The sequence below is a fragment of the Hyperolius riggenbachi genome, chromosome 4, assembly GCF_040937935.1.
Source record: "Hyperolius riggenbachi isolate aHypRig1 chromosome 4, aHypRig1.pri, whole genome shotgun sequence".
In the NCBI taxonomy this organism is placed as follows: Eukaryota; Metazoa; Chordata; class Amphibia; order Anura; family Hyperoliidae; genus Hyperolius; species Hyperolius riggenbachi.
Genome location: NC_090649.1, coordinates 328696191 through 328722956, shown reverse-complemented (window position 1 = coordinate 328722956; position 26766 = coordinate 328696191). Strand labels below are relative to the sequence as shown.

Here is a 26766-nt window from a genome sequence, read left to right as displayed (position 1 = left end):
TTAGAGTCAATCAAACACATTTTTAAGTAGATAAATATATATATTTACATAAAAAGAGTGACAAAGTCCTGAAAGACGGACAAATAAGGAAGAAAGAGGGACAGAGGGACATGGCTCCCAAAGAGGGACTGTTGGCAGAGGTGCTTTAGGGTCCGTTTTCACTTGAGCGGGAATTGCGCGATTCCCGCTCAAGGCAAACTGCTTGCTAGCACATGTAACACTATGGCAGTGTTCTCACTGCCGTGTTTGCGGTTAGCGTTAACCGCAAAACGTGTTACATGCAGTGGTTTGCCGGCGATTCGATTAGTATGCATAGCACAGCTAATCACGATTTGAGGTTTTAAGTGTCAACGGATCCTTAAAGCCTTGAACCACAGACAGAGCTGGTACAATGTCCTTTTGGGCATTTGTAGACTTTTTGGTCCAGAATTTTATACAACAATCAGAAATTACACTTGAGAAATAAGTCTCATTTCCTAAGACTGCTGGGACTGCTGGGAGAGATGAACTCTACAGTGCAGGGCCGGTTTAAGCAACAATGGGGCCCCAGGGCAAAATGAACCTTGGGGGCCCCCCCAACATATACCCCGGAACAAAAATCGGCATTAGGGGACCTTTTTTGCAGCTGGTATAGTCAGGGTGTGAAGTCCCAATCGGTCAGAGCTCCACATTCTGGCTATCCCAGCCTGCATGGGGACAAGGGGTTAAAAAGTTTCAGGAGGGGGGACCCCACATAATTAAAAAAAAAAAAAATTCCCACAATCTAAACATAAATTTTTTTGGGGGGAAAATAGAAAAAAATGCCAGGGATCTTCATACAGCCATATTTTTTCCTTCGAAACTTTAAAATCGATTTTCTCAAAAACTATAAGGTCTTTTTAAAAAATTGTTTTTTCCTCTTATTCCTAATGATCTCCTTAACATATCCTGCAAATTTAGGGTTTCTAGCATTTAAGGTGGATTTGCTATTAACCATTAAAGTCGGCAGGTTTTTAAATGTGGATTTTTTTTCCTTTGAAACTTTAAGATCGATTTTCTCAAAAACTATAAGGCCGATTTGCAAAATTTTTTTTCCTCTTGTAGCCACTGGGGGCCCCTACAAGCTCTGGGGCCCTGGGGCAGCTGCCTCCTCTGCCTCTATGGTAGAGCCGGCCCTGCTACAGTGTGCACCTTTTTGTTCTGATGTAAAATACATATAGTTTCCCATTACCCACTAGAAGCCGCTACACTGGGAAAATTGTATGCCCAGTTCCTAAATGACTGCCTTGCTTTTCTATTAAAGAGACTCTGTAACAAAAATTGCAACCTGTTTTTTATCATCCTACAAGTTCAAAAAGCTATTCTAATGTGTTCTGGCTAACTGCAACAATTTCTACTATGACAGTCTCTGTAATAAATCAATGTATCTTTCCCCTGTCAGACTTGTCGGCCTGTGTCTGGGAGGCTGCCAAGATCTTCAGTGTTGTGGTTCTGCTATGAACTCCTCCTTTCTGGCCCCTCTCTGCACACTGCCTGTGTGTTATTTAGGATTAGAGCAGCTTCTCTCATCCCTCTTATCTTTTACAAGCTGGATAAATTGTCCTCTGAGCTGGCTGGGCTTTCACATACTGAAGAATTACAGACAAGGGCAAAGCTGTTTGCAGGAAGAGCAGCCTGAAACTTCAGTGCACGAGAACAGGGGGAAAGTAACACACAAATGATCTCTTGAGATTCAAAAGGAAGGCTGTATACAGCCTGATTGTGTATGGATGTATTTTCTATGTGTAGACATACTGTACATCAACCTACTTCCTGTTTTGGTGGCCATTTTGTTTGTTTATAAACAAACTTTTTAAAACTGTTTTTAACCACTTTTAATGCGGCGAGGAGCGGCAAAATTGTGACAGAGGGTAATAGGAGATGTCCCCTAACACACTGGTATGTTTACTTTTGTGCGATTTTAACAATACAGATTCTCTTTAAAGAGAATCTGTATTGTTAAAATCGCACAAAAGTAAACATACCAGTGCGTTAGGGGACATCTCCTATTACCCTCTGTCACAATTTCGCCGCTCCTCGCCGCATTAAAAGTGGTTAAAAACAGTTTTAAAAAGTTTGTTTATAAACAAACAAAATGGCCACCAAAACAGGAAGTAGGTTGATGTACAGCATGTCCACACATAGAAAATACATCCATACACAAGCAGGCTGTATACACCCTTCCTTTTTAATCTCAAGAGATCATTTGTGTGCTTCTTTCCCCCTGCAGCTATCTTCCACTTTAGTGTCAGGCTGTTTCTTCCTGCAGACTGCAGACAGCTCTGCCCGTATGTAATTCCTCAGTATGTGAAAGCCCAGCCAGCTCAGAGGAGGATTTATCCAGCTTGTAAAAGATAAGAGAGAAGAGAGAAGCTGCCATAATCTAAATAATACACAGGCAGTGTGCAGAGAGGGGCCTGGAGGGGGGAGATGCATCACAGAACCACAACACTAAAGAACTTGGCAGCCTTCCAGACACAGCCTGACAAGTCTGACAAGAGAGAGATAAGTTGATTTATTACAGAGATGGTGATAGCAGAACGTGCTGCAGTAAGCCAGAACACATTAGAATAGCTTTTGGAACTTGTAGGATGATAAAAAAACAGGATGCAATTTTTGTTACGAGTCTCTTTAAGGCTATTGTAGAGGAAGAAATGGCAACAATTATCTTTTGAAGTAAAAATATGTCTTTAGAGTATTTTCAGAAGAGTTTTATAGGACTAGAGCTGTGATGGAAATGAGAGTATGAGACTGTCGAAAGACGTGTGAATATTTATAGTCATATTTATGTAAAATACATTTTGTCAAAAGAAAAAAAAGGAAAGAAAAGAAAGCCGCCGCAGCAACCGCAGCAACAGACTACATCTCTCTTGCGTAATAACAGCCGCGCATGCGCAGCAGAATACACTCGTAGCAGAGATGACGTGAGGATTCCCTGGGCAGGTCTTGTTCTGCTGCTACTGGAACAGCTGCGCGTGACTTGCGTGCTCTCGCGGTATCAGTGAAATGACAAGCTGGAGTGAATGATCAGCTGCACGGCGGAGAGCTACCGGGTGTCACCGGAGCTTGGCTGCAGCCTTCGGGTAACTAGAGTAGAAACTGATATTTATTTATTTTTTTATTTAAGTGGGCGTAATTACTCCTCTGCTAGGCTGCAGCAATGCTCTGGAGGCTGCACTTCTGAATAGTGGCTTGGCGCAGCAGTTATGGGATGGTGTTCTGCGGCTTACTGCTTGCTGTCTGGTGTGTGTAATGCTGCTTGCTGGTGTTTATATTGGCTGATCAGAGATGTGTGATGTCCATGCATCATAGATACATCCTGCATTAGCTGTACACATCCTTGTTTGCTTTACATTACGTTTTGCTAGTTTTTCTGTTTGCTAGTGTCTTAAAGTAGTAACTGATCATTATTTTGAAAGGATGTCAGGAGATCTAAGATGCCCATCGAAAATTGTTATTCTCGAGCTAATTGCTGGTTGTGATAAAAATGTCTCATTTTTTTTGAATGAGAAATAGCTCAGGGTTTATAGCATGTGTGCCTTATTTCTGTTGAGATATGCAGGTAGTGTTTATACAGACCTATTGTTTATGGTACTTGAGTAATACAGCCTTACATGAAGTTGCAATGATTGCTTCATGCGTTTTTAAGGAACTAAATTTTCCCTTCTGGTCAGATAGCGTTACTTCTGTATTTTGTAAAGTGAATTGTTTACACTGTAATGAAGAAAGGTGTGTGTGTGTGTATATATATATATATATATATATATATATATATATATATATATATATATATATATATATATATATATATATATATATATATATATATATATATATATATATGTATGTATATATATATATATATATATATATATATATATATATGTATATATATATGTATATATGTATATATATATGTATATATGTATATATATATGTATATATGTGTATATATATATATATATATGTATATATATATATATATATATGTAAGGTCCAATGGAGGTCAGCAGCTGTCACAGTGAACCCTCAATGGGTGGGTGTGCACGCAGCCAGGGGTGCCCAATCCCCTCTGGATTATAGAAAAAAGACGTAGGGTTGCAGCACACAGCTCTTTTTTTATTTGGAGCAAAAAGCAAAAGGTACAAGCAAACAGTTTCGGTCGTCCCCGACCTTTCTCAATGCCAACACAAAATGAAGTGAATCAAATCAATATATACCTGACAGGCAGGAAGTGACATGCTAATGTGGGACGACGCCCAATAACAAGGAGGTAACATATGTAAATATGGGATCATGCCCAGTATACAACAAACAGTGTTAAATTTCACACTTAGCTTCAAAATAATCAAGTCCCATCCAGCATCAATGTCCCATCGTTCCTGATCCAATATAGTCGCATCATATAATCTGAAATTTACAGAAACAGATGGAGGTCAAAATCTTTGTTAAGACCCTCAGGGTGTAAACATTTCAATTTATGTATCCACATAACCTCCCTTTTCCTTAGGAGGAGAACTCTGTCCCCCCCACGTCTCGGTTTGGGTTGATGGTCAATGACCATAAACTTTAACTCAGTGTCTCTGTGGCCTGCATTGCGCCAATGTTTGGCTACTGGCAGCTCAGAGGTCTTGCTCCGCACAGAGCTCCTATGTTGTGAGATGCGATCTCGCACCTTCTGTGTGGTTTCACCCACATACAAAAGGCCACATGGGCAAATCAATAGATACACAACATAGGAGCTCTGGCAGGTAAGAAAGTGTCTTATCCTATAGTCTCCACCAAAGATGGTGCCTTTAATGAGATGGGTACATTCACTGCAAGATAGGCAAGGATAACAACCCACACGTTTGATGCCAGTAAGTGAAGTGGTGTCTTTAAGAGGAAAAGACAAGTCCGCTCTGACCAATTTACTGCCCACAGTCGCATTGCGCCTATAGGCAGGAATCGGTGGAGAGCGGAATTCGGGAATCTCTGGATAAGCACTACTTAGAATGTGCCAATGTTTTTTGATGCAAGAAAGTACTCTATAGGACAATCCATGGTACTGGCACACAAAAGGTAATCTAGGACCCAGATCACGCTTTTGGTCAGTCACAGACTCAATAGGATCCAAGATCCTTTGCAATTCGTTCTGTATTAGTGTGGTAGGATATCCCCGCTGTGAGAGTTTTCCCACCATCTGCTGTCTTCTGTGCTCAATAATGTTAGCATCCGACACAATGCGGTTAACCCTAAGTAATTGGCTCCTGGTGACCGAGCGGAAAACAGCAGGTGGGTGGAAGCTCTCATAGCGGAGAAGTTGGTTACGGTCAGTGGGCTTTTGGAAAAAATCTGAGACCAAAGCAGCATTCTGAACTCTAATCGTAGTATCGAGGAAATTGATCTCCAATGAATCATATGTCAAATCAAATTTGATATACTCATGTGACCGATTAAGGTCATCGTGAAAGGTCAGCAGGGATCCAATGTCGCCCCGCCAAACGGCAAAAATGTCGTCAATGTAGCGCCACCACGCACGACAGTGTGTGTTAAACGCCACATTGTTATAGACATACATATTTTCAAACTGATGCATGAATGCACCTGCAAACGACGGGGCGACATTGGATCCCATAGCTGTACCCCGTCTTTGGAGAAAAAAGTCCTCTTTAAACAAGAAATAGTTGTTGTCAAGAACAAAGTGGAGAAGAGTCTCAAAAAAATCAACTTGTCGTTCAGTGTACTCTCCACTAGTTCTGACAAGGTCAATACAGGCCTTGATCCCCTCACCCTGTGGGATCGATGTATATAGGGACCGTACATCCCAACTGACCAACCAAATCTGCTCAGCAGGATTCAAAGTCAAATTAGACACCTTGTGGAGAAAATCAGAGGTATCTCTGAGATAAGACCTAGTTTGTTTAACCAAGGGAGACAATACCCGATCCAACAGGGTGGCACAGGGTGTGAAAACAGACCCTATGCCAGCCACTATCGGTCGGCCAGGGGGTTGTGTAGGATGTTTATGTACTTTTGGCAAAGTATATAAAACCGGAACAATAGGATGTTGTACAAACAGAAAGTCACTCAAATCTCTGGTTATCACCTGACTACACATCGCCCTATCTAGAACTGCTCTTAGCATTGTTTTAAGCCGAGGGGCGGGGTCACCTGGTAATCTACTATAGACATTTGTATCCGCAAGTTGTGACATAATCTCTGTCTCATAGTCCTTAGTGTTCATAATTACCAGGGCCCCGCCCTTATCAGCAGGTTTCAGAACAATGTCTCTCCGTTCACTTAGGCCATGTAAAGCCGATCTTTCACCTGTAGTTAAATTGTTGCAAGTAAAGTCCTTACGTTCAGAGTGTAGCAAATGTTCAAGGTCCTTGAAGGTTCAAGGTATATGTATATATATATATATATGTATATATATATATATGTATATATATATATATGTATATATATATGTATGTGTATATATATATATATGTATATATATATGTATGTATATATATATATATATGTATGTATATATATATATGTATGTATATATATATATATATATATATATATATGTATATATATATATGTATGTATATATATATATATATATATATATGTATATATATATATATATATATATATATATATATATATATATATATATATATATATATATATATATATATATATATATATATATATATATATATACACACATTCTTTATAACTTTAATTTAGCCTTGCATTCATATAAATAAATATGATAGTACATTAGCATGAATTAGCAATGCACAGACTTTTGTGCATTGCATATGTTGACTTTATGCACTTATAGAAAGTAGCTGGTTTGGTTCTATTGCCCCCTGCTGCCAGAAAAGTGGGCATTTGCTTGTCCAGCACAGAGCAGATCAGGTGTCCCAGAGAAGATCACTCACTGCTAACTCTTTGTGGCCAGCACAGCAGCTCAGGAGTGTCATCATCTTCCTGCTCATATTCCTTCCTGCTGACTCTGTAGTAAAGCATTATACCCTCCTCTGTGTTTGTGAAACTGTGTGTGCCTCTTATCACCCTGCCTCCAATTAGAAAATATATTTTTTTAATTTAAAGTTTTTATTTAGACATTGGGAAAGGCTAAAGGATTTTGCACCCACTGAGAAGGGACAAGAAAATATAATTGCTGCAGTGTAAAATCAGGACAACAGCTCACTGTGCTGTGGCAGACAGTGCAGGACCAAGGCAGCCAGGCCCGACCAAAATGCAGAACAAAAGAGAGATCCGCAACAATGTCTCTACAAAAATCTTTTATTCAGGACGTATCCTCAGTGCGGCCAAAACCTACTCCAGCTGCAGTGCCAGTCGCAAAGAGGTAAACGTTAAGCAGCACAGGGAAGACGGTCAAGTCCTTTGGACACAAAGAAAAATGTGACTGATACCTACTCCCAGCCTATACTTTACTACCTAATGTGAATATTGATGGGCTAGGCTAGGGAAGCGAATTGAACAGCTGCCTGTCCAACATGCACCTTAACAGGTAGTAGAACTACAGAAGCAAGCTAGCAAAGTACTTTAGATATATTTATTGCAAAAAGTACAGATGTGCAATGTAGAATACTGTGCATTGCTAGTTAATCCCATTTACCATCATATGAAATTAAAAAATAAGGCTGAATAACACAGCTATGGAATGATATTGTAGTGTATCCTGCAGATATGTACTAGATTTTACTGCACTGTACTCACTCTGGATCGCCAATATTGTTAGCCTTCACTTTTTCTTTTTATCATAAAATACAGTATTGTCTTCTTGAAAGTACAGTAATTGTAGACGATCCCTCTTACATGTGCAGTACTTTATGGTTATTTCAGCAGAGGTTCATTGTAGCTTAAATAAGGACCAGTTCACACTATTGTCCGCTGCCCTGTGTTTACAACATTGGACTGCAAATTACATGCCAAAATTGCTCTAGTCTACTTTAGGGGTCCCAGCAGGAAACCTTAAAGGGAAATTTGGCTAACATGATCGGGTGGATGGCCCCCTGTCGAACCGGTAGGTTTATTATAGTTTGTAGTAAACTACGCCCACATTGGCCAGTCGCAATGATTTGTGCTGTGAGAGGGTCCTGTGATTAGAGAACTGTTCCCTATGAAGTTTCCTGCTTGGTCCCCTAAAGTAGACCAGCGTTACCGAAAGTACCTAACATCCCCACTGCAAAAAATTCCATGCGTGTATTGATTCAGACAGCAGATTGCATTGCCTTCTCCTTGTTCATCTGTCAATACAGGTACAGTTGTGCTCAGGGAAAATGTGAACCCAGCCTAAAACATGGAGTTTGTTTTATCCTCTACTTAAGTTAACTGTATGCTCTGAGAGCTAGTTCACAGTGCTCAGTTGTGTTGAAGAGTAATTCTTCATTTCAACTCACTGCCCATACAATTCTTTGGGCCTGCATACTGTTCTGATCAGTACTTCATTGTAACTGATCACATTATTCTAACTCGCTGCATGCATGTATTAAAGTCTATGTCCAGTCTCTATTGCAGTTCACACTCATTATGATGTTTGTGTTCTGCAACTGACCACTGTGAAACCAGCCTTAATGTTTATGTTAATAAAGTAATAGTGTTATAACGCTGTCAGAGAGGGAAAAAGAATAAGTAAAATGTGGTAGTACATAACAACAAATTAGTATTCTTTAATTATTAAACTGACATGTTGAAAAGCTACAAGTTCAGAATGTGACATCACCACTCCTTGCTTTTATTTAGTTAAATTCTAGTTCTCTCAGTGGCTATTAAAGGAAAATGGGCAGGAAGATGACACTGCTGAGCTGCTGTGATGGCCACAAAGAGTTAATCTCTGCCAGAGCTGAGCTTAGAGTTGTCTTTCCCTTCGTTTCTCCAGCATGAACTAAAATGAGATAGCGGAACCAGAAATTTGCACAGAGCTAATACAATTCCCAATGATTCTTTAACCTCCCTGGCGGTCTATTAAAACCGCCAGGGTGGCGGCGCAGCACTTTTTTTTTTTTCCATTTTATTTGTTTAAATTCATGTAGCTAGCCTAGCGCTAGCTACATGATAGCCACTACTACTTCCGATCGCCTCCGGCGATCAGAGCAAACAGGAAATCCCGTTCAGAACGGGATTTCCTGTTTGGCTGCCCCCGTTGCCATGGCGACGATCGGGAATACGGCATCCACGTCATAGCGTCTGGGGGAGTCCCGATCCACCTTTTAGTGCAGCCTGGCGGTGATTGGCCACGCTGTGCAAGGGGTCTTGGGGGGGGGGGCTTCTAACGCGGCGAATTGGCGCGGAGCGGCGGTGATCGGCTTGTACACGCAGCTAGCAAAGCAAAAATTGTGCAAATCTGCCCACCAGGGGCTGAGAAATCATTCGCGGCGGTTTACCCCGTGCTCAGTTAGGGGTTACCGCTAAGGAGGTTAAAGGGAACCTCCGCAGTAGCCCTGTCCACACAGTCACATCTGCACCTCTTATCCTGGTACCTGTCTTGCCAGGCTGTGAGCCTAGATTTGCTCTCTCCACACTGCAGGCTTCAAGGCGCCCAAGAAAGGCTAGCAAGGGCCAGGACCATCTCCTATGGATGATTCAGCTGCGGGGTTGGGGTGCCAACAGTGCAGAGGTTGCTCAGGAATGGCAGCAGCTAGCTGTGAGTGCATCTGCAAGCATAGTGAGGCAAAGACTTTTGGAGGCTGGACTGAGGCTGCATTTCCACTTGTGCGGTGCGAATTGCCGCGGTACAAATTCGCATGCGGATGCGAAATTCGCATGCGGGTCAATGCGAATTTTCATGCGAATTCGCATGGATGACGATGTATGCGAATTTAACCATGGCAGTGCTGGTGTGCTTTTCCATTGTTTCTATGCGAATTCGCATGAAATTTCGCATGAAAATTCGCATACCAAAACCTCATGCGAATTTCCTATTAAATACATTGTATGCGATTCGCATAGCGGTATGCGGTATGCGAATTCTGATGGCTCTGCCATGCGAATTATTTCTGCACAGAAAAACGCAAAGGAATCCTGACAAGTGGAAACAGTCCCATTGACTTGTATTGCTTTGCGAATTTGCATGCGCAAAACGCATGCGAATTCGCAATAGTGGAAATGAGCCCTGATTTCAAGAAGGTCAGAAAAGCCACTAATCTCTCTCTAGAAAAAAAATAAATAATAAAATCAGGGACAAGCTGATATTCTGCAAAAAGTACAGTGATTGGACTGCTGAGGACCAGCATAAAGTCATTTTCTCTGAAGCTCTCCGAATGTTTGAAGCATCTGGCAAAATTATTGTCCGGAGAAGAAAACGTAATTGCTACCATCAGTACTGTCTCACGCTGACAGTAAAGCATTCTGAGACAGTTCATGCGTAGGGCTGCTTCTCATCCAAGTGAATGGGTTTTTGCCCAAGACCACAGCCATATATGAAAAATGGTACCAAAACATCCTATGACAACAACTCCCCAGACCTTAATCCAATTTAGAACTTGTGGTCAATTCTTAAGACGTGGGTGGACAAACAATAACCCACAGATTCTGACAAACTCAAAGTATTGATTATGAAAGAAGGGTTGCCGTCAGTCTGGATTTGGCCCAGAAGTTGATACACAGCATGCTGAGGCAAATTACATAAATCTTGAAAAAGAAGGGCCAAGACTGCATGCGCAGGTAATGTATCTCCCGCTCAGCTGGTGTGATGATGCGTTGGGGACACACACAGGTGACTTCAGGCCAAAGTCGCGGATTTACAGAACAGCCAGCAAGACTGGGAGAGGAGCCAGAAGAACTCCGGGTGACCTTGCGGGCTACGGGGGCTGAAGGAAGCCCCAGGTAAGTCCAAATTCGATTTTCAGCCTGAGCTCAGGGTCTTTAAAGCTTTCTCTTTGTGAACTCAAAGTACTTGAGTTGCAGCCACTAGGGCACGCTCAGTAGGCAGTAGCAGTATTAGGGAATCTAGCCCAAGGACTCCTTACTGAATAGGTGCTGGCCTGCTGAACAGGAAGAGGCGAGATTTGAACCCAGCTGGGTCAGAGGCAGAGTTCCTTAATCATTACACTATCCAGCCACATACACATTATCATCTCATAGTTTTTCACTTTAGATTTGCTTTAATTATTTTGAGCTTATTTTCTGTATAGGTTTGCGGTAAACTTTCTTTTCACACTTAAGCTTTTTTTTTTTTTTTTTTTTTTTTCTCCCCCCCCTTCAGTGTACTCGGTGGAAAAACTTCAGTTCTGCTTTATGCTAAATGAACTAGATCAGTGGTGCCCAACTCCAGCCCTCGAGGGCCATATCCATGCCAGTGTTTAGGATGGACAGAGAAATAGCAAAAGTGTTCTGCTTGGGGATCCACACCTTTCCTAATTCAGTCCCATGAATAAAATTGAGCTGTGCCAAAAATGTGTGAGGATCTTGGCCCTTGAGGACTGGAGTTGGGCATGCCTGAACTAGATGAATTAGCTCAGAGTGGTTTTTCAGTGTTGTTTGTTCTAGATCGCTGTAAGCTGCTGTAATACTCGTGAAAATGTTTAGAAGAGCGTGAAGCCTAATTTATTGGTTGCTAGGAGTCCTAATCTGGCATACTTGCTTACCGCCATGTGACAACACATGAGGATTTCATGTGATTTAAGCGTTTTTAAATTGTCAATTCTTTTCCTTGTTTCCGAGTTAGACTGTGTGGAGTAATTGTGTGTAATGTTTAAGTTTTCAATATCATTAGACACATTTTAAAGTGGAGTAAAACTCTGACTTAACATTCAATAAAAATGTATTTTCCTACTTTTTTTTTTTTTTTTTTTTTTCCCCATTCAGTTACCATATTTGCTTTTGTGCACAAGTAATATTGCCTGTTTACAAATTACAAGGTCCCAAAGTTAAGTTTAGCAGCTCTGAAAGCTGCCTTTGCATTCTATTAATAAACTAGGGATGTTAGCCCATTTATTAACGGGCTCTAAGTCTGTCACTGCCGCCGCCTGTCAGTGTGCATATGAGCGCCCTCCGCGTGTGTACGCACGTGCCCTCCGCGCACACACACACACGCCCAGCCCTGTGGCTTTACTGCTCACGACCTAACAACTGCTGTCCCTGCGGCACATGCGCAGTAGCGCAGATGCAGGGACACACACGGACATGGGACGCAGAGACACGGGTTTTATTAGGTAGCATTTAATATATATACAGTAGCTATCTAGTGATATCTGTGTCTGCTTTTCAGCTCTGTGTAGTTAAGTTTCAGCCATTGCTAGCTGTAATTAAGTTGTTTACATTCTTCTGTTGATACAGTGTTATCACCCCGGATCACAAGTTTAAAAGACACAGACAAACGCTTATATCGCGCTTTTCTCCTGGCGGACTCAAAGCGCCAGAGCTGCAGCCACTAGGACGCGCTCTATAGGCAGTAGCAGTGTTAGGGAGACTTGCCTAAGGTCTCCTGCTGAATAGGTGCTGGCTTACTGATCAGGCAGAGCCAAGATTTGAACCCAGGTCTCCTGTGTCAGAGGCAGAGCCCTTAACCATTACACTTTCCAGCCACCCTTTAGGCTCTGTTCACATCTAAAATAGAAATCGCTGACGGCAGCGATTTTCCAATTTTTTTTTTTTAGCGATTTTCCCCCCTATCGGTGCTCCACTGCGCGCTACGATTTAGGGCAAAGAGCTTTTGTAAGCGCTTCTGCAGAGCGATTGTTTTGTCACTTCCTGACGTCAGTCAGGAATTGAACTCTTTGACCCGGAAAATAATAAATACAATGTATTTATTCTTCAAAACGGGAACGCAATAGTTGCATAAAGCGATTTTGTGAGCGTTAAGCGCTCTTCCTATACCTTCCATTAGAACAAAATTGCCCCACAAATGGTACAGGCACCTAAACACACTGGTATGAACCTTCTCATAGAGAATCATTGCACACGCATTTTGTGGGCGGTTTTGAAAATCGCCTGCGCTTGGAAAAAAGGTCAAATGCCCTACATGTGAACAAGCCCTAAAATTTGGATCACAAGCTTCCACTGCAGAATAAAGTGCTGTGTTAACTGTTTGAATGCCATTTAGCTAAAACTATTTTTTGCTGGTAGTTTGTTTTTAATGCTGTAAAAAATCTTTTAGAACAAAGAATAATTGCTGAGTTCCAGACCACTTTAAGGCTTTGATGAAAAATGAGCTAACATGGTTCCAAAGATCTATTTTACTCAAAATGAATATGTAAACTGTAAGTGAAAGATGAGCAATTACAGAACAGGTTAGAGAACAATTAATAACCCATACTTACTGCAGACTTATTACTAGTTTTCTGGACTGCACAGGATACATACAGTATATTGTGTACAGTGAAGACAATTGTCCTTTCAGTTAATCTTCTACTAGTTTGCTGTGAGTCCCCAGATAACACTGTTGTGCAGAAGTTTCTTCACCCAGTGCAGTTTTGTAACCATAATGTTTCCTGTTTGCATACAAATTACTGAGTGACTGTACATGGAATCACACCCTGCACTACAAGGTGCAGAGAGCTGTGGCTTGATTACTACACAGTTAAATATCAAGCAGAGAATTCAGAGGAACTATTATTCTCCCTTCACTTGAGGGATGCTGACCAGAACCAAGAAGGGATTTTTCATCTAAATCTGGTCAAGGGTTCAAGTTCTATTTTATTTTGTTGATCCAAAATTAGCTGTTGCTGACATAGGCAATCAATCTGCACACTGTTTGGAGACTCTCATCTCCAGATTTCAGTATTTAAGCCCCATATGCTCGCGCCCCAATCACCCTCCTGCTGCCGTTACACTCAGCTGTCTGACAGCTGAGCTCTGTGCATCAGTCTGGAGCCAATTTCATTGGCTCCTGACCCTGTGATCAATATGAACCAACCACAGGGATCACTGAGCAAAAATAAAAGAGCCAGAGCCAAAACTTCCGAGATCAGTTAGAGTACCCCTGACCTTGCTTTAAAATAACATACTTTTTAATATTTCCTGTACTGTGAAATAAATCACAGCACCTTGCTCTCCTTTTAGCACCCCTCCTCCCCTGTCCTCCATTCTGCTCAGTCGAAATATTTGACTTGAGTAGAACGTGGTCGTCAACTATTAGTGGCGAGTGGAGGGGGGCGTTCCTAATGACGGGCAGAGAAGAAGAAGGTACTGACACTTCCTCCCCGCCCATCAGCGAGCTTTGCATTGCAGCTGAGCAGAGCAGGGTATGGGGGGCTCTAAAGGGGGAGGATAGTGCTGTGACTCATATGTTTACAGTTTATTTAAAAACGAGGTTAGGGGTACTTTGAGTTCAGAATCTTATTGAAAATCCTAGGCTAAGAGCCTGAGGTGCTTGTTGCATAACTTACACAAAGTCAGATGCTCACTCTATGCTTTTAAAGCGAACCAGAGACGAAGCACCCTCATGTATTTTACCATATATATCAGTGTTGAATGAAGATAACCGGCACCATCCGTTATTATAATGCTCTTTTATTAATCAAAGATATCATGTAGCCATCCAGCAAAGTTTCGGTGTTTACCTCCTTTGCCAAGCAAGGCTAAACATGAACTGACATATCTATTCGATACAACACATTTATATACATTCATGAATAGTAGACAGCCAATCCTGGACCGCAATACCAACTGTCCAATCAAACAGGTCTATCTAACACACCGACCTGATAGAGAACTGACCTGCTGTCTAACTATTGGTCGCTGATCCCTCTCACCTCCTCTCCTCCTCATGTCACAATGCTCACGGCCTGCCCATCGCCTGGACCTGCGCATAGACAAACTCCCGCAGCATCACCCAGCCCCGCCCTCGGCGGACCTGATGGGAAACTGCGGCGAGTGACGTGGAGTGCGGGCGACGTCACCACCGCCCACACCACCACACGCTATGCGGCTATGGGAGAGGGACGGAATTCCGAGCGCCGCCCTAAGGCCGCGCGCAGGCCCGTCCTCTCCCACTAGTTGTTACTATGGTAACCGGCAACAAAGCGCCGCGCGCACTGTGGAGACCTCTCCTACCACAGCTATCCTGTCCCATCACATAGGTTTAATCTCCTACCTTACTACATACTTCACAGTCTTTAGCAGTGGGAGGACTCAGGAGGATTATCATTTCTGTAAAGACAAAAAAATCAGAAATAAAACATAAATAATAAAGTAAAAGTAAATATAAAAAGCCAAGATGTCAATGGGCACAGGCATCGCATTACATAAAAGGGATCAAATCCAATTCCCTATTTCAGTATCAGAATCAGAATCTTTATTTTCGCCAAGCACGACTGGGTCGTGCCCGGAATTGGTCTTGGCACGTACAGATACAGGTAGGATAGGGTACACAGAATACATCAAAAGGGATCAACACTATATCAGATGTTACATACAGAGACAACATTCAACACTCAATTTTCATTACCACTTCCAAGTTTTTGCATAGATACACAGCACTCAGGTGTGTGAGGGATATGTGTGGCGGCAATACATGATCACGTTGTGGTGGGGAGTGCGTGGTGCGAGTTTAGTGAGTTTACAGCTGAGGGGAAGAAGCTATTTCTGTGTCTAGTGGTCCTGGTGTAGATGGACCGATACCTCCGGCCCAAAGGAAGCTGGCTGAAAAAACGGTTGCCTGGGTGCGAGGGGTCATTTACAATCCTCAAAGCTCTGGAGCTCAGCCTTGAGTGGTAGAGGAGGTCCAGAGCAGGTAGCGGTTTTCCTATAATTCTCTCCACTGATCTGATGACTCTCTGTAATTTGTGTCTGTCGCTGGCGGAGGAGCTGGCGTACCAGACTAGGATGGAAGAGCAGAGGACAGGTGCAATTGTAGCAGAGTAGAAGCTGGTCAGAAGTTTCGGGGACATTCCGAACTTCTTCAGTTGACGGAGAAAGAATAACCTCTGCTGGGCTTTCCTCTGGATGGAGGAGGTGTTTGCCTTCCACTTCAGGTCGTTGGAGATGGTTGTGCCCAGAAGTCGGACACAGGGAACTCTTTCAACTTCTTTGTCATCGATACGAATTGGAGAGGGGGCGCTGGCGTGCTTCCTAAAATCAACAATCGTCTCAACAGTTTTTGCCGTGTTTAGGACCAGCCCGTTCTCCCTGCACCAGTGGCAGATGCTCTTAACTTGGTGGCGGTACGCTTCCTCGTCATTTTTAGTGATGAGGCCGACAATGGTGGTATCGTCAGCGAATATTATCACTTTGACGGAGTCCGCTGTGGATCTGCAAGCATTTGTGTAGAGGGAGAACAGGAACGGTGACAGGACGCACCCTTGTGGTGCTCCTACATTTGTAATCCGAGGTATTTAAGCCTCTAGGCTCCATAGAATCCAATCTGAGAATCCCTTAGATATGACTTCTGTCCTGCCACATATGGTCTTAATATATTGTCCAAATACTTAGCAATTGGAGAAAAAACTGAATCTACCCCAGCCACTACCATTTCATTTTAACCAGGCATCCCATACAGTTAGCCAACTAAAATATATGATTTTGGAACAAGTGTCTCCTCCTAGAAGAGGAGGCGATAGGGTCAAAAAATTATTATATAGGGAGGCACACTGGATAAAAAAATTGGATTCTATGGAGCCTAGAGGCTTAAATAGGGAATTGGATTTGATCCCTTTTATGTAATGCGATGCCTGTGCCTATTGACATCTTGGCTTTTTATATATATTTTTATTTTTTTATTATTTACGTTTTATTTTAGATTTTTTGTCTTTAAAGAAATGATAATCCTCCTGAGTCCTCCCACTCCTTAAAGGGAACCTTAACTGCCGTGGAAAAATAAATTCACTTACCTGGGGGCTTTCCCAAGCCTCCTGCAGCCGTCCTGTGCCCGCGCCGGTCCTTCGGTGCCCTCCGGTCTCCCTCCGCCGCTAAGTTTCGTTTTCGGACGACTGCCAGTCGTCCTCGGGCCTCTTCCGCATTCCTCGTCGTAAACTGCAGTAAAGCGCGTCCGCATGACGCCAAACGCGTCATGTGCATGACGCCAAACGCGTCATGCGGACGCGCTTTACTGCAGTTTACGACGAGGAATGCGGAAGTGGCCCGAGGACAACTGGCAGTCGTCCGAAAACGAAACTTAGCGGCGGAGGGAGACCGGAGGGCACCGAAGGACCGGCGCGGGCACAGGACGGCTGCAGGAGGCTTGGGAAAGCCCCCAGGTAAGTGAATTTATTTTTCCACGGCAGTTAAGGTTCCTTTTAAGACAGTGAAGTATGTAGTAAGGTAGGAGATTAAACCTATGTGATGGGACAGGATAGCTGTGGTAGGAGAGGTCTCCACAGTGCGCACAGCGCTTTGTTGCCTGTTACCATAGTAACAACTAGTGGGAGAGGACGGACCTGCACGCGGCCTTAGGGCGGCGCACGGAATTCCGTCCCTCTCCCATAGCCGCATAGCGCGTGGAGGTGTGGGCAGTGGTGACGTCGCCCGCACTCCACGTCACTCGCCGCAGTTTCCCATCAGGTCCGCCGAGGGCGGGGCTGGGTGACGCTGCGGGAGTTTGTCCATGCGCAGGTCCAGGCGATGGGGAGGCCGTGAGCATTGTGACGTGAGGAGGTGAGAGGGATCAGCGACCAATAGTTAGACAGCAGGTCAGTTCTCTATCAGGTCGGTGTGTTAGATTGACCAGTTTGGACAGTTGGTATTGCGGTCCAGGATTGACTGTCTACTATTCATGAATGTATATAAATGTGTTGTATCGAATAGATATGTCAGTTCATGTTTAGCCTTGCTTGACAAAGGAGGTAAACTCCGAAACGTTGCTGGATAGCTACATGATATCTTTGATCAATAAAAGAGCATTATAATTACGGATGGTGCCGGTCATCTTCATTCAAGTTGTATACATCTGCAATGCTGGCGGATTGACCGAGGCACATCCATCTGGAAGCAAGGAAGGGTGCCACACTATCTACTACCATATATATTAGTGGGAACATTAGAGAAAACGCCTACCCTGCTCTGTTTAATTATCCACTGCTCAGCCTGCTTCTAATCAGCCCTGATAAAATCACTGACTGAGCATTCAGTCTGGCTTTGCTCAGGAATCCTTATAGCTGAGTCTGTCTTCTCTGATGTCTTTTCAAGCCCAAGCCTGCCACCTTCTGGCTCTGCTATAATGACTCCGCTATAATGATTCCTGAGCAAAGCCAGATTGAATGCTCTGTCAGGGATTTTATCAGGGCTGACTGAAGCAGGCTGAGCAGTGAATAATGAAACAGAGAGCAGGGTAGATGTTTTCTCTAATGTTCCCACTGATATATATATGGTAAAATTCATGTATTTTACCATATATATCAGTGGGAACATTAGAGAAAACATCTACCCTGCTCTCTCTGGTGCTTCGTCTCTGGTTCACTTTAAGGTTCTAGTTCATCAAGGCCTTTTTGTTTTTGTTTTTTGTTTATTTTTGTTCATCTGTTCCTTACAGAAGCTTTGTCTTTGTTGGTTTTTTGAGAGTGCTATAAGGCTAAAAACTTGGCAGCATGTTAACCACTTGAGGACCGTGGGCTTTACCCCCCCCCCCCCCCCCTTAAGGACCAGACCCTTTTTTTCCATTCAGACCACTGCAGTTTCACGGTTTATTGCTCGCTCATACAACCTACCACCTAAATGAATTTTGGCTCCTTTTCTTGTCACTAATAAAGCTTTCTTTTGGTGCTATTTGATTGCTGCTGCGATTTTTACTTTTTATTATATTCATCAAAAAAGACATGAATTATATCAAAAAAATTATTTTTTTAACTTTCTGTGCTGACATTTTTCAAATAAAGTAAAACTTCTGTATACATGCAGCACGAAAAATGTGGACAAACATGTTTTTAATAAAAATAAAAAAAAACCCATTCAGCCTATATTGATTGGTTTGGGTAAAAGTTATATATAGCGTTTACAAACTATGGTGCAAAAAGTGAATTTTCCCATTTTGAAGCATCTATGACTTTTCTGACCACCTGACATGTTTTCATGAGGGGCTAGAATTCCAGGATAGTATAAATACCCCCCAAATGACCCCATTTTGGAAAGAAGACATCCCAAATTATTCACTGAGGCATGGTGAGTTCATAGAAGATATTATTTTTTTGGTCACAAGGTAGCGGAAAATGACAGTTTGTGACAAGAAAAAAAAAAGTAAAATTTTTGCTAACTTGTGACAAAAAAAAAATGAAATCTGCTACGGACTCACCATGCCCCCTCTCTGAATACCTTGAAGTGTCTACTTTCCAAAATGGGGTAATTTGTGGGGTGTGTTTACTGTCCTCGCATTTTGGGGGGTGCTAATTTGTAAGCACCCCTGTAAAGCCTAAAGGTGCTCATTGGACTTTGGGCCCCTTAGCGCAGTTAGGCTGCAAAAAAGTGCCACACATGTGGTATTGCCGTATTCAGGAGAAGTAGTATAATGAGATTTGGGGTGTATTTTTACACATACCCATGCTGGGTGGGAGAAATATCTCTGTAAATGACAATTGTTGGATTTTTATTTTTTTTTACACACAATTGTCCATTTACAGAGAGATTTCTCCCACTCAGCATTGGTATGTGTAAAAATACACCCCAAAACACATTATACTACTTCTCCTGAGTACGGCGATACCACATGTGTGGCACTTTTTTGCACCCTAACTGCGCTAAGGGGCCCAAAGTCCAATGGGTACCTTTAGGATTTCACAGGTCATTTTTGTTTCAAGACTACTCCTCACGGTTTAGGTCCCCTAAAATGCCAGGGCAGTATAGGAACCCCACTAATGACCCTATTTTAGAAAGAAGACACCCCAAGGTATTCCGTTAGGAGTATGGTGAGTTCATAGAAGATTTTATTTTTTGTCACAAGTTAGCGGAAATTGATTTTAATTGTTTTGTCACAAAGTGTCATTTTCCGCTAACTTGTGACAAAAAATAAAATCTTCTATGAACTCACCATAGTCCTAACAGAATACCTTGGGGTGTCTTCTTTCTAGAATGGGGTCATTTGTGGGGTTCCTATACTGCCCTGGCATTTTAGGGGCCCTAAACCGTGAGTAGTCTTAAAACCAAATGTCGCAAAATGACCTGTGAAATCCCAAAGGTACTCATTGGACTTTGGGCCCCTTAGCGTACTTAAGGTGTAAAAAAGTGCCACACATGTGGTACCGCCGTCCTCAGGAGAAGTAGTATAATGTGTTTTGTGGTGTATTTTTACACATACCCATGCTGGGTAAGAGAAATATCTCTGGAAATGACAATTGTTTGATTTTTTTTTTACACACAATTGTCCATTTACAGAGAGATTTCCCCCACCCAGCATGGGTATGTGTAAAAATACACCCCAAAACACATTATACTACATCTCCTGAGTACGGCGATGCCACATGTGTGACACTTTTTTTGCAGCCTAGGTGCGCTAAGGGGCCCAACGTCCTATTCACAGGTCATTTTGAGGCATTTGTTTTCTTGACTACTCCTCACGGTTTAGGGCCCCTAAAATGCCAGGGCAGTATAGGAACCCCACAAGTGACCCCATTTTAGAAAGACACCCCAAGGTATTCCGTTAGGTGTATGGCGAGTTCATAGAAGATTTTATTTTTTGTCACAAGTTAGCGAAAAATGACACTTTGTGAAAAAAAACATTAAAAATCAATTTCCGCTAACTTTTGACAAAAAATAAAATCTTCTATGAATTTGTCATACACCTAACAGAATACCTTGGGGTGTCTTTTTTTCTAAAATGGGGTCACTTGTGGGGTTCCTATACCGCCCTGGCATTTTACGGGCCCAAAACCGTGAGTAGTCTGGAAACCAAATGTCTCAAAATGACTGTTCAGGGGTATAAGCATCTGCAAATTTTGATGACAGGTGGTCTATGAGGGGGCGAATTTTATGGAACCGGTCATAAGCAGGGTGGCCTTTTAGATGACAGGTTGTATTGGGCCTGATCTGATGGATAGGAGTGCTAGGGGGATCTGAGGGGTGCTGTGGGCGACCAGGGGGCAGGGGGGGAGAAATCAGTGTGCTTGGGTGCAGACTAGGGTGGCTGCAGCCTGCCCTGGTGGTCCCTCGGACACTGGGACCACCAGGGCAGGAGGCAGCCTGTTTAATACACTTTGTATACATTACAAAGTGTATTATACACTTTGTATGCGGCGATCCGGGTGCTAGTAACCCGCCGGCGCTTCCGAACGGCCGGCGGGTTACAGCGCGAGGGAGACGGAGCCAGTCGCCGGCGGAGGATGGCGTCACGAATGACTCGATCGCTCCGCCCATGCCCGTTCAAGGACCGCCGCCTCTGTGCATGCGGCGGTCCTTGCGGGATCCACTTGCCGGCTGCCTCTGTGCAGTGGGCGGTCGGCAAGTGGTTAAAGTGGTACAAGACTCAGAATTTCTTCTTTGCTTTAAAAGAGTCTTTATAACATAAAAGGTGCTACCAGAGAAAAATGATGGCAGAACAGCATTCAAACAGTTAAACACAAAACACTTTCTTGTTCATTGAGACGCTTAGTTCCGATGCCAAAGTTGAGGAAGTGAGTACATTATCTTGTTTGTTTCCTTATCTGCCACAATTAGAATGCTGACAGTGTTTCAGCTGAACACCAAATGTACACAGAAGACAAATTCTCATTGGATACATGATATATAAAGAAGCTATGCAATAAATTACAATGGCAACTTTCAGAGTGGATAAACTGTACTTTGGGGAAATTGTAACTTGCAAATGGACAATAATACTTGTGCACAAAAGTAAATATAACTGAATGGGTAATAAAAATTAGCAAAACACATTTTTATTGAGTGTTATGTCAGAGTTTAATCCCACTTTAAGCCAACAATGCAGTTATCGCCTTTAAAGCAAAATATTATTTTATATAGCCAAATATTATTATTTTATATTGTGTTCAAATCTGTGTGTAGCAGATGCCAGAACAGAGTGTCTGGGGAAAGTCATTGATGGTATGTACATATGTTCCAGATTTTCCTCTCATTCAGTAGAAGTAGAAGTAGTAGAATGCAGGGTGATGGTGTGAACTGGTTCTAAGTCTTCAAGTGGAAAGAATGATTGCTCTGTCAGAAAAGATTCTGACTGACTGGGAAGGGGCTTGTGAGGAGGCAACTGGATCTTACTGAGAAACTACATTTGTGCAACATGCATTTTCTTTGTTGAAAATATTTATTTTATTTAGTCACAATTATATGTATATATACAACACAATCACCTCGTCAAACACTGTAGTGTACAAAGTCTATATCAAGTAGCTTCAGGAATATTTCTCATGTAGGGCTTGATTGACTAACATGCCTTATCAAAGTTAACACGCATAGTGTGGCATAGTGAGCGCTACGAAACCGCAGGGGCTCAGGGCAGGACGAGTGGAGCTCTTGTCATTGCCAATTAGCAGGCATAAGTTCGCTATGCTACTTTGATAAGGCGTGCTAATTTTGATAAGTATTAGTGAATCAAGCCCACAGTGTTTACATAACATTGCAATTAGTAACACGACACTTTTTATCCGGCAAGTGCCTAGGACATTTAGTGTGCAAAGGCTACTTTATTTTTTTCATTTTTTTCCTTTTTATTTATGCGCAACTATGTTCAGACTTGCTTCAGTTGTCTTTAGGGAACATTGCATGGGCCCCAAAAAACTAAGGGAAAAGAGAAAATACAGATTTTTCATGTAAGATTGTAATTGTTGTCCAAAGCAGAATTACATCTGTGTTTGAGTTGACTTCTCTATACTCTTTGTTGTGACTCAGGAACAGACTGTGCAAGGACATTTCTCAAACAAGGAATGAGACAGAGGAAGAAAAAAAAAAGTTACAGTGGAAAAAGCCTTTCCTGCTGAATCCATACTAAAATAAATGAATGTCTTGCTTATACTCTAAATTTAGCCCTTTGAACCATAGATGTTCTGAATAGAATAATAGCTTTGATTATAGCATACATGCATCTAGTTCTCCTTTTGAATGTGGCAGTGTCTTCATTTTGTGAGATTTTAGATGGCCTTTGCAAATCGTCTGTGTTGTGTGTTTTTTTTTTTTTTTATTATTATTTTTTTTATTTCAATGAATGTGATGAAATGCATATCATCATTTTTTTTACTTCCTTTTAGTTTCACCATGAGCAATTGTAATGCTGTAGCTCGTGAGTTCTTGTCAGATGTCAACAAGCTGTGCAGTGAGGGAAGACAAGCCAAGAATGATGAGGAGGAGGAGAGTCACATGGCTGTTCTTGGAGAGTATCTCCTGAATGGCCGTGGAATTTTGCTGCTCACATTGCTGAACAAAGGCATTGATCAGGTAACTTTTTTATTTATGCTATTGATATAGATTCTTCTATAGTGGATATGCTATTATGGAAGCTCAACGAGACAGAAAGTTAAATTAAGTTTGTGGGACATCTGCATTGAAATGGAGTTTCAGAATCCTCAAAGGACCACTTTCACAAGTAAAATGTATATACTTTTTGGATTGGATTAGACCATCTCCTCATGGAGTATTCTCAGGAAATCAAATGTTTATGTAAAATATTGGTTTGCTTGTGCTTATACATAAAATTACCTTGTATTGTCCTGCTGATTTTACTGTCTGTTCTGTTGATTTTACTGTCTGTCCTGTTTTTATTCGTCTGTTTACTATTCCCTGACACTGTTATGATTAGCATCACACAGGTGTTTGTTACAGTCACCTCAACAAATAATTTTATGACTGAATCAAGAAGCAAGATAATGTTTGTAATGTTTACATAAAGTAGGAAGCCTTTTGCTCCTTTTGCTCCTACCTTCTCCACTGGGCAGAACATGTTTCTTGCCTGAACGGAGTATGCAGTTCTGCAGAGATAGCGGTTTACACTGTCAAGGTTACTTGTTAAACACTGGAGAAGTTCAAGGGGTATAGGGGCTTTTGCCTGCGCAATACAGTCCGGATGACGTCAGTGCGACTCCGTGAGCCGCACGCTGGAGCGCAGAAGACTTCTTGCACCGGAGGGGTCCCAGGGCCACTGCCAGTTAGCGGAGCTGCGGCAAGTGCACAGGACGGCTGCAAGGGGCTGGAGGAAGCCCTAGGTAAGAAGAATTTTGAATTTTAAAGCCTCGGACCTTCCCTTAAAAACCACAGTAAAACAAATCGTTTTACTATATATTTGTAGACATTGACCCTTCCACCAGCAAATGGACCTCAAAAACAGGTTTTACTCATAAACTTGCATTTTTTTTCATGTTTTTTAACTAAAAGAAAAAACAATCTATAATCTATTGTAACACAACACAAATGCTTATGTTTGTTGATTTCATTTTCATTTTGGGTCTTTTTCTGCATGTTTGTGGAAGTAGTCTATGCTTGGAAACGCATGTACCCATGCATTTTCCATCTGTATTGTATGTTGTAAACCTTCTTTAACCATTTGTCTTATAGTTTATTTATTTTTTTCTTAAAGGGAACCTGTACTGAGTAAAATTATTTAAAATAAACACATGAGGTAACTTTTTAAATGAACATTAAATAGTTACCTTGCCATCAGTTCCTCTCAGAAGCTCAACATTTTCTTCTGACAATGATCCCTTCCAGTTCTGACAACATTTTGTCAGTACTGAAATATATCAGTTGCTGTTAGTTATAGCTGAGTGGACAACTGATGTGGCCGGTAATGTCCATGTTTCCCTATGGCTCAAGTGGGCGATGTTACAGTTTAACAGTGTACTGACTAGAACGCTGTTTTGGGGTAATGGCCATTTTTCAAAATGGAGGACGGAGAATTCCCTTGATCAACAGGACACGGGAGAGGAGAAAGAGATTGAGGAGTATACTACATGGGAGGTATGTATGGCCTGTGTATGTTTATTTTGACTTTTAATTTTCAGTTCAGGTTTTCTCTAAAATCAAATATTTTGAAATAGGCTATCTTGGAATTTGGAGAGCCCCTTTAATTCATGTCTTTTTTCACTAAATATTCATCCTTTCTCTGTTTTAGGATTTAACATGCCGGGAGGAGCTTATAACGCTTATTTTGTCTCTTCTGCCATTGGTTTGGAAGATCCCGCTACACAGAGGAAAGGCAGAAGGTAATTCTATCAGACATTTATGAATATGTTGGATTGCTGCAGTTCTGCCTCTTCTTTATGAATGAGTGGGGTATTTACACACCTTGCTGTTTACAATTTCAATATAAAAGTATACTTTGGCATTTTATAAATCAATACTAATAATACAGAAATAAAATTATGTTGCTGTATTTGGCATAAGCAGGAAAAAAGCCACAATACCTGCTAAAGTTCAAACCTGAGGATGATTTATCAAGGCAGCAGCAAAGAAATCTGGAGCAATAATGGGGATGCTGCAAGAACAATCAATCAGATTTGTTATGGCTTTTAAAAGCTGAAAGTTTACTAGTTGGTCTTTGCTACGATTTGGTTTCATGTTTGCTCTAGTGTTCCTTACATTTTAGATAAGTCTTCCTCTTTGTACATTATCTTAGTGCAAAAGACTGTTCATTTTGCATACTCATATTGGGCAAGGCAATTAACCATAAGTATGACCTTTCTAACAACTTACCTTCTGGCTTCATTTCTTATAAAGTACTAAGGGCAGTCGGTCCTTCATTAAACCAGTACATAGAGACTGTGCTGTTTAGATATACGTGTATTCCATGACTCACTGGACAGAATTACACATCCTTTGGCTGATATGACAGTTTCCCACAGTATTCCAGCTGAGTGTTTAACATTTCACTCTGAGTTTAGCTCTTAAAGTGTACCTGAACTAAAGAAAAAAAAAGGTACTATATACGGTAGTTTTCGCCAATCTCCTTACACCCCTCTTTTTCAGCACTAGTTCTTTATGAAACATATTTGATAAAATTGACAATTCTGTTGCTTGTACTTAGACGGGAGCATAGCTGTACTGCACAAGCACCAGTAGGGCTCACTGCTGCTCAGTAGTGTGAAGCTGCTCGAGTGCGGCTTTTTCCTCAATGTCTGAATGGCTTTGGATACTGGGCAGGTGGGAACGCTATTGGCTTTTCTTGTACTCTGATGGAACCGGGGTCATGGAGGATCTAGGAAATCTCTAAACTATCCAGAGGCTTCTCACTATTTAGATATATATCTGCTTTTAAAAAGGTTTCCTCTTACAGGTTTACTTTGGCTGCGTTTTATGGAAATGGGGAAGCCTACCTTCCTTATGACCTTTCTGAGTAGTGCCAGCATGGCACATTGTACACATTAGCATTATTCCTTCCAGCATGTTAAATATCAGTGACATCATTTTGGCACAGTGATTTTAGGTGCCATATGGTTGACATAGCACCATCTTGGCTTTGAGTCCTCCGGTGTCCCACTGTCCGTGCTTCCGGACTTGACAGTTTGCTGTCTGTGAACCTCATTGCATTGTGGGAAATAACAGCTATTGCCAACTGCCAAGCAAGCAACATCTCCCTGTGTGCATATACTTCGGACAGCGGTGGGGGAGGTGCGAGCGGGATGCATCATGGCGCATGACCTTTTTACTACTATTACATAAAAGCTAATATGTTACAGGCAGTAGTATTAACCCAGCATATGCCTTAGATGCTAAGATGGTCAATGAGTTGATTAAAACATTGTGCTAATTTTATGGAAATGTATGCTGCGCTTAATAGGTCTATTTACAAGCTGCATGCATTTGCATACACGTTGCATCCACTCCAAATTATTAGAATCTAATTGACATCTATACTTAAAGCCTTAACTCAGAACTTCCTTTCTACTCTAATGCTAGGTACTCAAAATGAGATTTTCTGGCAGATTTACTGTCAGG

The 26766-nt window shown here is 41.9% G+C and overlaps 1 protein-coding gene across 2 annotated transcripts in view; it reads left to right on the top strand.

Moving 5' to 3' along the window:
• Positions 1–3018: 3018 nt before the first annotated feature.
• LYST (lysosomal trafficking regulator) overlaps positions 3019–26766 on the top strand; it is a 287630-nt gene continuing 263882 nt past the window's right edge. For both annotated transcript variants that reach the window (XM_068231777.1, XM_068231776.1), the window contains exons 1-3: positions 3019–3101; positions 23088–23274; positions 24944–25034. In XM_068231777.1, the coding sequence (XP_068087878.1) occupies positions 23095–23274; positions 24944–25034 (271 nt within the window). In that variant the 5' untranslated portion in view covers positions 3019–3101; positions 23088–23094. The remainder of the gene's footprint in view (positions 3102–23087; positions 23275–24943; positions 25035–26766) is intronic.